The 17,076-nt window shown below is 35.7% G+C and overlaps 1 protein-coding gene across 9 annotated transcripts in view; it reads right to left on the bottom strand.

Moving 5' to 3' along the window:
* The window catches only part of RPS6KC1 (ribosomal protein S6 kinase C1), a 193,621-nt gene that overhangs the window by 65,272 nt on the left and 111,273 nt on the right, over positions 1-17,076 (bottom strand). For 6 of the 9 annotated variants that reach the window (XM_057725866.1, XM_057725871.1, XM_057725868.1 and 3 more), the window contains 2 exons: positions 15,493-15,608; positions 6,606-6,698 (listed from right to left, as the gene is read on the bottom strand). In XM_057725866.1, the coding sequence (XP_057581849.1) occupies positions 6,606-6,698; positions 15,493-15,608 (209 nt within the window). Of the gene's footprint in view, positions 1-2,071; positions 2,179-3,396; positions 3,435-6,605; positions 6,699-15,492; positions 15,609-17,076 lie in introns of those variants that run through there. The other 3 variants (XM_057725876.1, XM_057725869.1, XM_057725875.1) reach the window with 3 other exon arrangements.

The following is a 17,076-nucleotide window of genomic DNA, read 5'->3' as shown; positions in this document are numbered from 1 at the left end:
TCATTTTGGTTTATCTGTAGTGGTTTTTGGTGTATCTCTCAAATTCCATTTTGGCTTATCTATAGTGTTTCTTGGTGCATCTCTCTCTATATATATAGCTTCTTTAGTGTTTGCTCTAGTTATTAGATACACATGACATCACTGTCTACTGGTGTCATCGGTAAAAACTGATTCAAATGAAGTGTAGAAAACTTACATCCCTTTATGTCCCCTTATATTCCCTCATTTATAATATAATTATCTTTAATATTCTCTACACACACTTAGAACTACATCAGACAGTATAGTTTTTGGTCAACCCTAAAACAATTTAAATACTCAAGAGGAAGAGGAAAGTATCTACTCATATTTTACTCTTTTCATTGTTCTTTCTTCTTCCTAATGTTCTAGGATTCCTGCTTTTATTATTTCCTATTGGTTTAGAGAACTTAAGCTATTCTCTCAGAGTAGATTAGCAAGTGACAAATTTTCTTAGTGCTTCTTCATCCATGATTGACTTCACTTCCCTTTCATTCTTTTATATTTTCACAGGATATAGAAAATGGGTTGACAGTTCTTTTCTTTCAGCACTCAAGTGTTGTGCCATGTCTTTAAGGCCTCAATGGTTTCTGATGAGAAATTCACTGTCAATTGAATTGTTTTTCCTCAAAAGGTAAAGTGTTGCTTCCCTCGCACTGCCTTAAAATTTTTTGTCATTAGTTTCTAGAACAATGATGTGCCTTGCTGTGGATCTCTTTGGATTTATCCTTTCTGAGGTTCACTCAGCTTCCTCAATCTGTAGATTTATGTCTAGCCATTATTTCTTCAAATACTTTGCAGCTCCACCTTCTTTCTCCTCTTCTTCGGTGACCCCAATGATATGGATGTTAGATCTTTTCATTTAGTCTCATAGGTTCCTGAGCCTCTGTTCATTTTTTTCCCCAGTCTATTTTCTCTCTATTCAAATTGGATAATTTCTGTTGTTTTATCTTCAAATTCACTGACCATTTTCTCTGTCCTATCCATTATGCTATTGAGCTCACTGAGGTTTTTTGTTTCCCCCCTCTCTCCTACTGTATTTTTCAATTCTAAAATTTCCATTTGGTTTCTCTTTATGTCTTCTACTTCTGTGCTGAGACAATATTTTTTGTTTGTTTCATGCATGTCTGTAATTGCTCACTGAAGCATTTTTATGATGCCCCTTTTAAAATACTTGGCAGATAATTCTAACATTTGTGTCACCTCAGTATTGGTATTAGTAGATTGTCTTTTCTCAATAAATTTCTACAGAAACCTGGACATTTTGAGTATTATATTATGAGACCCTGGATCTTATTTAATGTTTTTATTTTAGCAGTCCTCGCCTGACATCACTCTGATGGGGATGGGGATAATCAGTTTGTTACTCTCTGGTAGAGGTGGAAGTTCAGATTCCCCATTTGGCCTTCACTGATAACAGGGGGAGGAAAGTTACTGCTGGGTGGGGTAGGAGTTCAGGCCTCTGCTGATATCATCCAGGCTGGGAAGGACAGAGGTACATCATTACTGCTCCTCACGTGGCCTCCACTGACACCATGTGGGGGTAAGCTTCATTACCACTGGGCAGTGGCCAAATCCTAAATCTCCACCAGGCCTCCTCTGACACTAACCCAGTGGGGAAAGAAACGGGAGCTTCTTTACCACCAGGTGGGGCTAAGCATCCAGGCTCCCCAAGGGGTCTCAACTGACATGTCTCATTTCTGCCCAGTGGGGATACAAGTCCCAGTTTCTCACTTGGCTATTTCTGACACCATCCCAACAGGAGGGATGTGTACCTCACTTCTGGCTTGCAAGGAAGTCTTGGAGCCTCACGTGGCCCTTGCTAGTTGTGGTGAGGTAGGGCAAAAGTTTTTGTGTGGTGTTTGGCTACGGCAGAATGGTTAATGTCTGAAAGTTTTCTGTCTTGCTAAGCTGCCGCTTTCCAAGTCCTCTGGCCAGAAAGAACAGGCTTTCATTAGGTTTGTCTGTGCCCGCTGGCTTCTCCGAGGTGCCCATTTCTCCAACATCCAGACTGGAGTAAGTGACGCAAAAGAAAATTCAGGGAATTCACTACCATGTAGTCCAGTGGATCTCAAGGTCACTAACCAGTCTTCCTTCTACTCTCGACTTTTCAGTCTTCTTGTGTCTGTTTTCTATATAATGTCCAGAGTTTTATTTGTCCTTAGCGGAAAGAATAGAGAAAAGGGTATCAACCATTTTTCCAGAAGCAAAAGTCTAACACCCGTAATTTGATATCATTAAAGATACTAGGTAATATTTTTACCACACTGTTTAGATAAAGGATAAATTCCCATTAATTCAGTTCAACTCAATGTTCCCTTAATGAATAGGTACCCAAATACTGATGCTTCTGTGTTCCCAAAGAAGACAGCTTTTTCCACACATCATCATAGAGGACATTACTTAAGAACCTTTACGAAAGTAAGTACCAGTTGCTCAACATCTACTCAATTTGAACAATCTCTACAAATTTTCTCAATCATATCTTAGCTACAAAATAGAAACTCTTACGTTTTTTCCAATTGCAAGCCAACCCAAGAATTTTACCTAGCGAGCATCAAATAAAGTTGGGAAGCTATCTCAATTACAAAACACCAAGGCACTTGAAATAATAGTTTTAGGTTTACAAAGTATGTGGTATCTCATAACAGTGACTTATAAAGCATCCTACTGAAGCTATTTTTCAAGGAGTGGCAATGTATTTGGGCAAGCCAACAATACCATCCTCACTGGTTAACCTTATAAACACCACACACACACCACATGCAGAATAACTCTCCGGTTACCAGGACATGAAGGGGTCACATCCTGGTATTTTTACTCAGATGTTCAAGTCAGTGTTCCTCCTAGCCTTTTTTTTTTTAACTCCTTTTAAAACTCATAAGAAGCTGTAAAAATAAGAGTCCCGTGTACCATTCACCCAGCTTCTCCTGATGGTGACATCCTATATAGCTAAAGAACAATATCAAAACCAGGAAACTGACATTAGTACATTACTGTTTTACTAGACTATAAATTCTTCACCCTCTCAATAGATACGTTATGTAACAGTGAACTTTCTCAAAAACTCTCCCAGCACTTAGCAAACTACCAATCCAGACTTCTAATTCAACTGCAAATTATCTATATATAAACAATCCTTCTACACACACACATATACATACCCCATACAGTCACACCTCACATACGTAAACACAAAAATTTGTACCCACACATGCACAAACTTACATGAAAACAACAGCAATCCCATCTTTCTTATCTAAGTACTCTATTTCCACTAATCTCTACTTTCCCTTACTATTACGACATGAAAACTGTGTGTAAATTAGTCTGAGGGCTAAAAAAAATCTTTAAAAGTTATCTAACATAAAAATTCACCCAATTCTTGAATTCCTTGTACAGCATCCTCATCAATGATCCTTCAGCCTTTACTTGAATATTTCTAATGACAAGAAACAAGATATGAAGGAATACAGTCCACCTTTGGTCAATCCTAATTCTTGAAAGGTATCTCTAATTATTAGCCAAAAACTTTAAAATGTACATATTCATTTAGTTCTAGTTGTATCCTTTGGCTGATATGAACAAAAAAGGCTTCTCCCTCACTGCCTTTGTCCCAGGAGAGACAGATACCTTATTTTGCCTAAGATATCCTAGTTTGCATCTGTTGCTCTGGCATACTTAACAACCCCTTTCACCCTCAAGATCTGAACAACACATTATATATTCACTCTATCCTGTACAGCCCTCAAAAATATGAAGACCACATGTTTTCATTAGGTTAACCCCATTTTTCAGCTCTTCTTTGTATGATACGATTTTGAGGGTCTTCATTAGCCTTATCATTCTTGCTTCTGAATCCTTACCAGCTTATTTATATTCCAAGAGCTTAGGTTCTTTACCATATATATATAATATATATATATTATTCATATATATTAATGAAACATTTTCTAATCCCAATTAAAGAATAGAAAGTCACTTACACCCCTCTGAATTCTAGACCAAGATACAGCTATGCAATTACTGTCCTTCTGGGTAAAGACATCTGAGTGTCTGGAACCATGATACTAGGTAGCAGTCTAACATTATACCAGCAGGTGTCACTCTATATATGATATATTTAAAGTTGTTTAAGTCTCAATTTCACTCATTCAACAAATACTTATTAAGCATTCATCTTGTGCCAGACATGATTCTAGGTGCTAAGAATACAGAGGTGAATAAGAAAGACATGTTCTTATCTTCATGGAGCTTACAGGCTAGATATTAATGAACAAATCTGCTTTATTTACTTTGTATATAAAAGTCTGTAAAATTCTATTCCTTGGGAAATTTTATTTTCTTAAGTTATTAGATAATAACACTCAAAATAACTCATAAAGAACACATTGTAATGAAACAGAATCAGAGAAAGAGTGTTCAGTACAAGTGAGATTAATATATCCAGTGTATTTTCTAGCTGTTTGAATTGATACAACATTTCTCTTCCAAACTTCAAGTTCCAAAACCCAAATTTTAGGTATTCCTCATTACAATAGGAAGGAATTTATTTTAAAAAACAATTCAGGGCTTCCCAGGTTGCGCAGTGGTTAAGAATCCGCCCGCCAATGCAGGGGATACGGGTTCCATCCCTGGTCCAGGAAGATCCCACATGCGGCAGAGCAACTAAGCACGTGCGCCACAACTACCGAGCCGGTGCTCTAGAGCCCACGAGCCACAACTATTGAGCCCATGTGCCACAACTACTGAAGCCTACGTGCCCAGAGCCTGTGCTCCGCAACAAGAGAAGCCACCACACTGAGAAGCTCGTGTACAGCAAAGAACAGCCTCTGCTCACCACAACTAGAGAAAGCCTGTGCACAGCAATGAAGACCCAACACAGCCTAAATAAATAAATAAGTAAATTTATTTTAAAAATTCAAATTTTTAAAAAAATCTACCTATTCATGTTTGTACAAAGTACAGACTGCTACAAATACTTAAAGATTATCTGCAAAGCTTATTAATTCCCAAGTACATATTTCCTTATTTCTACTTAGAAATAATGTCCCCTTCTAAACACCAACATACTCCCCAGGTTAATGGAACAAAGATAGTAATGAATTATGCCTCAGCATAGAATTTAGGAATTCCTCCACTGTCAACATCCTTATTTGGATAAACGTGTGAGACTCACAGCTGTTATCAGGACTTAAAGGTGACCTACTCATGATTAGAGCAGAGCAATGAAAGGTCACACTTTGTCAAAACAAACAGATCTAAGAGAGGGAGGAGACACTGTACATCAAAAAAGTATATTTGCTTGCATAGAAATCTAAATACCTTTCATTATCCAAGAACTATTTAATTGCTATTTTACTTCTCTGTATTCTCAAATACAACACTCTCTAAACTGGAAAGGCTAGGAAAAACATGGTTAAGGAAACAGTTCAGGCTCAAAAAGTCCAGTAGGACGTAGAATTCTTTAACTTTAAAATTAAGTCAAATAAATCTATCTGAGAAAAATAATGTTTATAAGAATTTAATAAGATCCTGACAGCTTCATGTAATATCCAACCTAATGTTCCTCTTGAAATACCTCGAACTCTTAGTTACTGTTCAAATTACCTGAAATATATTGCATATTGTTCAATTTTAGCATGGAATCACACACATACTTTAGAACACAAGAAGTACTCAATGAACATGAAGTTATAAATAAATACTAAGGTGCTTCACAAAAGATGGTTAACATAAAAAAGATTAAATTGTTATACCTAATATTAAGACATTTTCTTTCACTTCAAAAGGTAAAGTTGTGGGTTGACCAAATATATTTAAAACAAAGCTTACTGTGTATGACTTTTTAATTACATTTGTAAACTCTCCGACAGGCCCAGTTAATGTTTGGCATATCTGAGATGTCACCAAATTTGGGAAAACTCAACAGCAGAGACCTCTGTTATCACAGTACTTTTATTCCAAATATAAAAATATGTGTGTGCAAAAGTGGGTTTAGTGTATTGGAAAAAGCACAGCTTTTGGTGTCACAACGATCTAGATATGAATTACAGTACTACCCTAAAAAGCTATGCGATTTCTGAGTAAGTTACTTAAACTGTTCTAAACATCACTTTTCCACCAAGATGCAAATAACAGGGCTGGATAGGACTAATACATTGTTTATATTATATAAAATGCCCAACACGTGGTTTGATACATAGTAGGTAGTCAAGAAATGGTAGTTATTAGCAGAATGCCATTTTTCTTTTTGACCACTAGATTTACTATACCAGTTAATGCTGAACAACTACTGACTCACTAGTTTTTATAACTATCACAGGTTTATAAAACCAAACCCTTTACTAGACTGAATGCCAACAAATAAGCACCTTCTCCTTTAACACAAATATATTTTGCATGACCTTACATGAATTGCTTAGATAAAAGCCTTTTCTCTCCTGCTTTTGTTATTTTAAAGTACAGATGCATTTGAGTCATTTTCTCCTTTTGTTTCATATCCTTAAGATCCAAAGCTTCAAAGACATAATGTCAGCATGCAGTCAATTTATGACTGAACTCTTGAAGAGACACTGAAGAATTACCTTGTCAATCACCCCAAGGACTCTGAAGGCCTTCAGCTCCTCGGCAGGGCTCCTTAGGTTCCAAGGGGGCCTTGAACTTAGTGATCCTGGAGGCTAATGGAAGATATCAAAGATTATACATCAATCAGGGAGGTACTTGAAGGAAGACTGCCTGCTGAAGCAAATGCCAGGCCAAAGGAACTAAATTTATCATAAATCAGAGAATGGAAAGATGAAAGGAGGAAGTTTCTATTTGTCTGTAATATAAAATAAAAAAATAATAAAATCAAAAATGAAGAAAATCAAAAAGAAAAAGCAAGAAGAAAGTTGCAAGTAAATAAATCATGGTAACACTGAAAACAAAAATTTTTTAAAGAAAAATTAATAAGTTGATATAGTTTCCAGAGCAACAATTCAATTCAGAACTGTGCAGCTATAATGAAACTTTGTAACAAATGGATAACTGAGCCAAAAATCAATCACAGCCTTATATTTACCCCAGAAGGCTCAAGAGTAATTTAGAAGGAGGGGACTAAAAAACAAGGTAACAACAGATAAACTTGGGAAAAGATGGAACACAAGTCATTTTCTTTCATCATAAAACTACAGTCCATTAATGTTACTTTATAAATATATACTATGTATGTTAAGAGGGACTGGCAAATTCAAGTTCAACCAGAATTGCCAATAATGGTGAAAAATTAACAAACTATCATAATAACCAGTAATAATTAGAACTGAGATTGCTGAAGCCTAGGAAAGGAGATGATTTACAGAAGAAAGAAAATATTTTTTTAATATTTGAACATCTGTGATGTGGAAAACTTAGTCTGTTCGCCACAAGAAAAAGAGTCCAAAAACCATCAGTGAATACAAAAGGGGTATTTCAGTACTACATACAATAAAAGAATAATCCTAACTTCCTATCCACTGGTCTTAGTTTTTCCCTACCAGTAAAGTAAAACATTAGATAAACTCCAAAGACACCTCCATTTGGCATTTACAACCAGAAAGCAATGCTTTATCAATCCTCATATTAAAATGGTGATGCTGCAAAGGATGACAGGACACACAAAGCCTTATTACAACCTCAAAGCAGACCTTTTTGTTGTCAAAAATCTGTTAGACTATATAGGAAACATTTATCATCCCCATGAGTAGATGATAAATATCCTGGTTAACCAAATGTCATGATTACCAGAGTTACTGAGTTACATTTTTGATACTTCAAGCCCTAGTGCAGCCCAATATCACTAGACAAGAAGCTTCTTGAGAACAGGAAATATGCCTTATTCATCTTTATATTCACAGTGCCTAGCATATTGGTTGGAAGCAAAGAGGAAGAGCAGAAAAGAGACAAAGCAGGAAGGAAGGAGGGTAACAAGTGAGGGAGGCTGCATAGACAAATTAGGTGTCTTTCAATAACTGAGAAATCTGTCACTTTGTGAAATTTCATAAAAGCAGCAATCTTAATTGCTTTCAAAAAATTTTTTGTTGTTTTTAGGTTTAGTAAGCAAATACTAACTTCAGTATCTCTAAAGAGGTAGTATTTAATTTTTTTTAAAAAAGACAACTTTTTTAAAGAGACAACTGGAGAATGTTGGTGATAGTGGCAACTGGACAGGATAATAACAATCTTTTTAAATCTATTTAAGTTCTACTTGTAGGATATACTTCCAAAAAAATTATTTTTTAATATCTCACTTTATTAGGTGCTGAGCTAGATGACATAAAACGCAGATACATCTCTGCCTCCCTAAAAGCTTAAAATCCAAGGGGAATTTTTAAGGATAGAAAAACATTTAGCAGAGTGTTTTAACAGACAGCTAACAGAAATAGTCTCTTCTCTCTTTATATTATTTCATCTTCATAGCTCACCCTGGCCTGCGTGGAGTACTCACCAGAAGTTATTATCATCATCCCTATTGTACAGATAAATAAAAGGGAGTTCAGAATGGCTGCGTGTTTACGGTCAGAAACAGCAGTGAAAGATCCTAGACTAGACCCCAACTCCTTACTCTACTGCTTACAGTCCTTCTGCTACACAACACATTCTGATAATTAAAAATTCATCTCCCCCTACTCTATTACCAAGGAAGGGCAAGAACTGCTTGTGATTTTGGTAAAAGGAATGGTTAGGAAAAGCTATAGGAGGATAAGGAATACTTTAAATGATAATTTATCTATTGCATTCGTCTTTGAAAATACGGCCGAACACGTCCAACATCCCTATCTCCTACTTATCCCTCTTATTCACAGATGTCATTGGATCTTTCAGTTTCCAAAGAAAGCTATCATTTTGCTTTCAGCAAAGACAGTAAACCACAAAATCTCTACTGCGCCTTTCATTAAATTACTGTGTACCCACTATGTGCATGATGACTAAAAGGGATAAAAATTATCAAAAGACACGGTCCCTAGCTTCAGGAAGTTTACAACTTACTTGAGGAGATAAGCCAAATACATGAAAAATTAAATAACAATAAAATATTTTTTAAAAACATAAGACAACAGCAATAAGTCACTAGGTTAATGTATGATAAACTGTGGTTTCAGAAAGAAGTGGAATCAAAGGGGATTTTAAATATTAAGTAGGAATTAGGTTAGGAAAGGATATTATACATAGGATTGGGGAAAAAAACCTCGCCTGGTGGGGAAAAAAATGTTCAAATTGTAGAACAGAGGAAAATAAAATTATATTTTTAAGGTTAGTCAGCTTTATTGGCTTTAACAGGCCTTGAATGCCAGGAAGAAAAGTCTGGACTATGTTCTCCAGGGTCTAGAAAACAAGTTTTTGCATGAGAAACAATCCAATGAAAACGATGATTTAGTAAGGTTACTTTTGCAAAGACAGGAATGGTGAAATTGTAATGGGGGAAAGACCAAAGGCAAAGTGATCATTCAAGTTCTCTTTCTACTTTAACCATCTATAAAAGTTTAAGATCAGAGAAACGAACAAAGAAAGATCATGAAAAAAAATCATCAATAAAAAATCCCATATTTCTGATATGCAGTGTTTAAATTGGGTAGAATCCCTATAGATCTATTCCTTTTTTAGATGGCAAAAGGAAATATAAATCCACAGAATGTTAAGAACAGAAAGAGACAGAGATCAAGTCCAACATTCCTTTTTTTTTTTCAGATGAGAAAACTGAAAAGCAGCAAGGTTAAGCAATTTGTCTAAGATGACAAAACTAGGTAATAGATAAGAGGGGATTAAATCTTATTTATAAGATAAATTTATTTATAAAATTTATAAATTTATTTATAAAATAATATAACATTGTTTAGGGAAACTATAGCCAATGCTATTGGGGCGGGGTGGGGTGGAAATATTTCTAGGCAATATGGCTGAGTTCCTTAAAGAAAAAAGTAAAAATTTCACTTACTTGTATTAGCTAACTATATCAGAAGATTCCTAGAGAAGCAAGGAATTCAAAACTTAATACAGGGGGTGAGGAGGGGAGAGAGGTAAGAATATATGATAATCCAACAGCCTTCAAAACCAAAGATCCAAGTATGTATCACTCAACTGCTCAAGCCCATGGCAGACTCTGTTAGTACCACACTCTGTCTTGCAATCAGTGCTCTTGGCAGCCACTACCAGTGGACTAGAGTTAGCACACTAGTAAAGCCTACTTACTATTCCTGTTCAACACTATCTAAATGGCTAGGTGAAGCTTACCTTTGTTGTCATTTGGGGTATTTTTTAAGTTGTTGTTTATCCTGCCCAGGGTCTTTTTCACTTGGTATTATTCCCTTTTCTCAATGAGATCTATCTCAAGTCTTACCAATCTGTTAGTGAGGTACTTTCCAAACTAACGTGCACGCACATCACCTGAGGACCTTGTAAAAATGGAGGTTCAGATGCAGTCATTCTGTGGTGGAGCCTAAGAGTCTGTATTTCCGAGAAGCTACCAGGTAATGCTGGTGCCGCTGGTCCACCAACCACACGTGGAGTAGGGTTAGCTACTCGTCCTTAAATAACCTGAGAGTAAGTCAGCATTATTTGGGAGGGAATAAGCAAGCAAGGACAAAAGGAGAGTTCTACAAAGAATGTATCAAGAATCCACACTCTGCTAACTACACTAGTTTATGAACTTGGCTTCATCTGTAGATTTTTGGCTTTGCCAAGACTTTCATTGGCAACCTATTAACCCTCAATACTCAGTTTCCTAAATAAGTCTCTCTCAGAGCACATTTCAAGCATGACTCTTTACTGCATATCCTATTGCTGACTTGGAATATGCCTGACTACCACCTTTGCTTTCGCCCATGTCTCACCAGGGGTGACACAACACTCATTTTAAAATCTTTGCTAAAGAAGAATTGAGAAATACCAATAATACCAGCACACAAAATGCACAACAGAGTAATATTTTCAATATTATAGCAACTATACTCAAAATCCATAAAATATTCAGAAAAGGCATATATTCTACAGTTGTCCCTCAGTATACACAGGGGATTGGTTCCAGGACCCCCACGAATACCAAAATCCACAGATGCTCAAGTCCCTTATATAAAATGGTGTAGTTTTTACATATATCCTACACACATCCTCCCATAATCTTTAAATCACCTCTAAACTACTTCTAATACCTAATGCAATGTAAATGCTATACCAATAGTTGACGGCAGGCAGTAAATTCAAGTTTTGTTTTTTAGAACTTTCTAGAATTTTTTCTCCCCAAATATTTTCAATGTGCAGTTGGTTTAATCCACAAATGTGGAACCCCTGGGTACAGAGGGCCAAGTGTATTTTCATTCATACCCTGCAACTGCAAACAAAAAAAATGTATTTGTATTTTTTAAAACTACACAATCTTTTATGTCCTAAATTTAGACCATTTACTGTCTTTTTCTTAATTTCATTGATATTAAGTTTTAAATTCCTAGAGCTAAAAATAGCAAATAAGCTATTTCAAGTCTTTTCCAGGGAAATCCCCTCTAATACCAATTCTTAAACCATTCAAAGCCATGTACAATTTAAAAGGAAAAAAGGAAAAAGGAAAAGAAATCCATCTCCTTTAGTTAAAACTGCACCTTTAGCCCAAATAAAGCTCATTTCCTTTTTTTCAGAGATTTGCTCCTTAAGTTTCCTCCGAGCTTTCAGTAATGAACGAAGAAAGAGTAGGAGAGTGCTTTTGCTCCTTTCTGTCCATTTTGTGAAAAGGACACTATCACCAACGACTGGAAATTCGGAACTTCTTAATTTACCACATAAGAGTATCAAATAAATTCAATAAAGCAAAAGCCTAAACCACCACAGAAAACTCAGGTAAAGTGAGTCACGACCTAGACTGCACCAAAGGGAAAAACAGTAATCAACAAAAAAAATTTCAAACCCAAAAAGGAGGATTCCTTCATTTTCTTAATTAACCAGGCTAGAAAGAAATAGCTGCGCATGTATTCAAGACAGAAATACTATCTGCTCTGCACAGAATTTAAGATTTGCTAAAAATCATTTATACCATTCTCTCATTGTGTTGGTTGAAACTTTTGCCCAAAGACGGTTAAAGAAGAGAAATAATAAATTCACCAAGCTAATGAAAGAACCTCTAGAAGACATTTAAGTTAAATTACAGATAAAAAATTATCAAGCATGTCTCTGACCTAAATAAGGGCCAGGTTTAATAGAGTAAAATACAAAATTGAAAATAAAAAGCAAATTCTTATCCGAAAAGAAAAACATCTTGCTCTATCAAGAAAAACTCTAACCTCCTTGCCTAAGAACTGAAAAAAATATCCTAGCATATCAAATTTGATTCACTAGGTACCTCTTTTTTAACCCTTCCTGATACAAGTTTCCATTATTCTACATGGCTCTTACAATCCTCTCTAACTTCTGCTACCTCAATTATGCACATATTTTGGGTGTTCAATTATGCTTTAAGGTTTGCAAGAGCAAACCTGTGTCATATCTTTTATTAATCCCAACACATATATAGTTTGATACTGTATACACACAGAGTCTTAACAGATGCTTAGTGGATTTATATAGATTTAATACAATCAGCTTTCCTATACCGTATCTCTTTTGTTTTATTTTCATTTGAAGCTATGCTTGAAGGAAAATTCTGACTGATATACTTCATGGTTCCTTTCTCCAAGTCAGAAGCTATACAACAGGCTTTATCTATTTATTTGCCTAATAAGTCATTGCTCCATAGAAGTGATCATGGGAAACTGTAACGGGATGCATAAACAGAGAGTTTGAATGAGTAAGTATAATTAGAACGTTCAAAGTTAATATTAATAGAAAGAACAGAATACTGCTAATTTTGACTCCCTAAAACTTTTAGAATACAGTTATCCTTTGAATAACACAGGAGTTGGGCTGTCAACCCTCCCCACAGTTGAAAATCCTAATATAACTTACAGTCAGCCCTCTGTATCCACAATTCCATCTAGACTCAACCAAATTCAGATCACATAGTTCCGCAGTATTTACTACTGAAAAAAATCCACGTGTAAGTGGACCCACACTGTTCAAACCCATGTTGTTCAAGGATCAATTGTATTTACATACAAGATAGATTTAGTAAAACAAGTGAGTTCATAGAGCCCTATCCTATTTAATACTTGATCAATATCCCCAAAAATGGATGCAGAATATACACATCAGGAGAGCATACAGGGCAGGTTGCCAACTCCACAGAAAATAAGAATCGGATTCAAAGTAATCTTTAGATAAATATTCCATTTAAAAAAGATAAATTTCAATCCTGCCATTTGCGACAATAGGAATGGACCTAGAAGATATTAGGCTAAGTGAAATAAGTCAGACAGGGAAAGACAAATATCGTATGATTTCACTTATATGTGGAAATCTAAAAAACAAAACAAATGAATAAACATAACAAAACAGAAACAGACTCAGAGATACAGAGAACAGACTGGTGGTTGCCAGAGGGGGTACGGGGTGTGAGTGAAATAGGTGAGGGAGATTAAGAGGTACAAACTTCCAGTTATAAAGTAAATAAGTCAATATAAAGAATACAGTCAACAGTATTGTAATAAACTTTATATGGTAACAGATGGGAACTAGATTTATCATGGTGATCATTTTGTAATGTATAAAAATATTGAATCACTATGTTGTACACCTAAAACTAATATAATATTGTAAGTCAATTATACCTCAATAAAAATAAATATTTTAACATTAAAAATTAAAACGATAAAATTCAATAGTGAAGCATTAAAGGAAACAATATAATTGAAACAATGATAGAAAACAGGAAAAGATTAGCAAACAGAATACAGAGAGTCACAATAACTAACAATCTGAAAATGAGTCAGCAGATATTCTACTTAAACATATTCATCATGTTAGAACAAGTAACGTAAGTATGTTACTTCCAAGTTGGAATACCGTTTTTGTTTAAATAGAATCGCCAAATACTTAACAACGAAAATTTTTACACTAATAAATACAGTTCTGATAACTGTATGTTTTAAAAGGTCACACAGAAAATGAAAAGGGCTTAGAAAAGCAGCAAAAAAAAGTTTTAGTCGTCCAATGAATCAAGATTAAATAATGGGCTATTTGTAAACTAGAAAATTGAGATATTTTATAATTTTCCAAAAGTATAAAAAACATTTTAAAATGTGGGAAAAGGTATAAAGCAATATAAGAGGGGAAATGAAAAACAGGGCTAACACTTATTAAGCTAGTCTTAGCTTGGCTTATAGGCTGGTCTTTTTATGAGATAGGCACTTGATTGCTTACAAGTGTGCGCACGCACACGTCCACATGAGGGATTTTTTTAAAACTCATTTAATCCTAACAACAACCTAGCAAGGAATTACTATTATCCTCATTATCCAGATGTAGAAACTGAAGCTAAGAGGTGAAGTTATGTATCTTGTTCAATCTTCCATGGCTCCAAGGGACAGAATTGAGACGTGAACAAGCCTGCCTGCCTGCCTCTTAGATCAATTAAGAAAATAAACACTGGGGCTTCCCTGGTGGCGTAGTGGTTAAGAATCCGCCCGCCAATGCAGTGGACACCAGTTCAATACCTAGTCCGGGAAGATCCCACATGCCGCAAAGCAACTAAGCCTGTGCACAGCAACTACTGAAGCCCACCCACCTAGAGGCCATGCTCTACAATAAGAGAAGCCACTGCAATAAGAAGCCCACACACCACAACGAAGAGTAGCCCCCACTCTCTGCAACCACAGAAAGTCCACGTGCAGCAACGAAGACCCAGCACAGCCAATAAATATAAATAAATAAACAAACATGAAAATAAACACTTTCTCCCACCTCTAGAAGATATACCTCTTCCATTGCACCAGAGGGAGGGAAAAACTTAGTTTAACATATAGAAAAAAAACAAAACTAAAAAATTTCTCCCAGAAATTTGTCAAATCCAAATGGACATAACATAAAAACAATAATGATACACCACAATGTTTCAAACGTCTTAAGCATTCATCTGCTTTCTAGACAAGAGTAGGGGTAGCCCCAAAATAATCTAAATATCTGTTAGAATTATGCCTTTATAATCCTATGTAATCTATAGCTGCTACTTATAGAACTTAAATAATTAATTTAGTATGAATCAATACACTGTACAGGAATGGTATAAGAATCATAATTTAACTTAAAAATTTTTTCAAATAAAATTCAGTATAAATTATTGTCATTCTACACACAGGGATGTTAGGGGTGGAATAAAGAACAAAAGGGCCAAGAAAGAGAAGTAGAAAGTGAGTCCCATTTTATTCCAGTTTTGGTGGTTTGCTTTAATGCGTTTCTTCCCACCGATAATTTGTAAGAAAATCACTGATAAAATTCCAAACACCAAAATGCTCAAACATTCTAGTTAGAAGTAAAACTGAGAGAGAAAACAGCAAAAATGGCTAAAGAAAATATGAAATGAAACATAAGACATACCTGAGATACATCATCAAGTTGAGGTTTCACATAAAGGCTAGAGAGACTCTCTGCTCGCATGAGATACTCTGCAGTTCTTCTCTTCACAGCTTCTCGACGAGTAGGGCTTGACTCTCCTAAAAGGAGAAAACGAAAGTCAGGACGTGTGAAAAATAAATAAACTTTCTTTTATCCAAACTGAAGATTAACCTCCTTTTACCCAATTTACCACTTGTTCACATTTCTAACTGAAAAGGAGAGAGAGATCAAAATTGGAACAGACATCAAAGTTACTAATATCAGCAAGGTCTAAATAAATTTACACCCAGATAAATTTCATTTACCTAAATCTGAAACTCTCCTATTTAAATATGTATAGAGAACTTGATATATTTTATAAGAGGAGTCAACATATAAAGAATGTAATATGTAAAAAGCTCTGCGGACAAAAGACTAGCCTAGTCCAGACAGTACACAGTTGTCCAACTCAACAAATAGGACTAAATACAAGAGATGTTTAATACGAACTGTGACATGGATGTGATATGCTGTAAAAGTACCACCAAACTGGAGAATAAAATTATTTCGGGTAACTCTAAATTCACTTTGATTTTTGTAAGCATCATGATTTATTCATTAATAACGAATTGTCATCCACCTTACAACTGAAAACAAGAACGTGATTTAAATCCTTGTAATACATAATTATGTGAACGTGAACAAGGGTCATTTACCCTGTCTGGGTCTTGGTTTCCCTAAGGAAAGGGTATTCCACTTTGAATACCCTTTCCTTAGGGACCTCTAAAGGACGTCTAAAGCAGCGGTCCCCAACCTTTTTGGCACCAGGGACCACTTTCCAGGAAGACAACTTTTCCACGGACTGGGAGAGGGGAGAGATGTTTCAGGCAGTAATGCGAGCAGTGCTGGGCAGCAGATGATGCTTCGCTCAGCCCCCCGCAGCTCACTTCCTCCTGTGCGGCCGGGTTCCTACCAGGCCTCGGACCCATACCAGTCTGCGGCTCGGGGGCTGGTATCTCAAAAAGGAGGTGATCCACTTCTGGATCTCTGCTCTCCAGAGCAGGATGATCCAATGCTTTTATCCACTTTATGTACTCGATTATAACATTTCATTTGAAGAAAAGAATCTACGGCTGAAAGTCAAAAAGTTTGAAACCACTGTACTGTATGATGTCTAAGGTTCCTCTCATAAATAATATTCAACACTATTCATGACTCATTTTTATCAAAGCACTTAATACACAGTATTGTTTTTATAAGTCACCCTATGCATCTTCTGAATGAAGTTAACCAAAACGTAAGTATCACACAGTGGAAAGTACCAGGGATTACATTCCAGAAACTCTGGTTATCTGAATTCTGGCTCTGCCTCTCGTTAGTCATGTGTCCGATCATAAGTCATCTCAATTCTCTGAACCTCTTCCTCATTCTCTAAAATGGAAACATATACCTTGAATGACTATAGAGATTAATGGAGACAACATACATAAAAGGTATAACACAGCCAGTACTATAGGAAGCAATAAATTGTAAAGGTTTTCAATCTTGTTTTTTCTCTCAAAACCAACTCCTACATAATAATGTCAC

Source organism: Hippopotamus amphibius, chromosome 3 (genome assembly GCF_030028045.1).
Source record: "Hippopotamus amphibius kiboko isolate mHipAmp2 chromosome 3, mHipAmp2.hap2, whole genome shotgun sequence".
Taxonomy (NCBI): domain Eukaryota; kingdom Metazoa; phylum Chordata; class Mammalia; order Artiodactyla; family Hippopotamidae; genus Hippopotamus; species Hippopotamus amphibius.
This window is presented reverse-complemented; position numbering and strand designations above follow the sequence as displayed.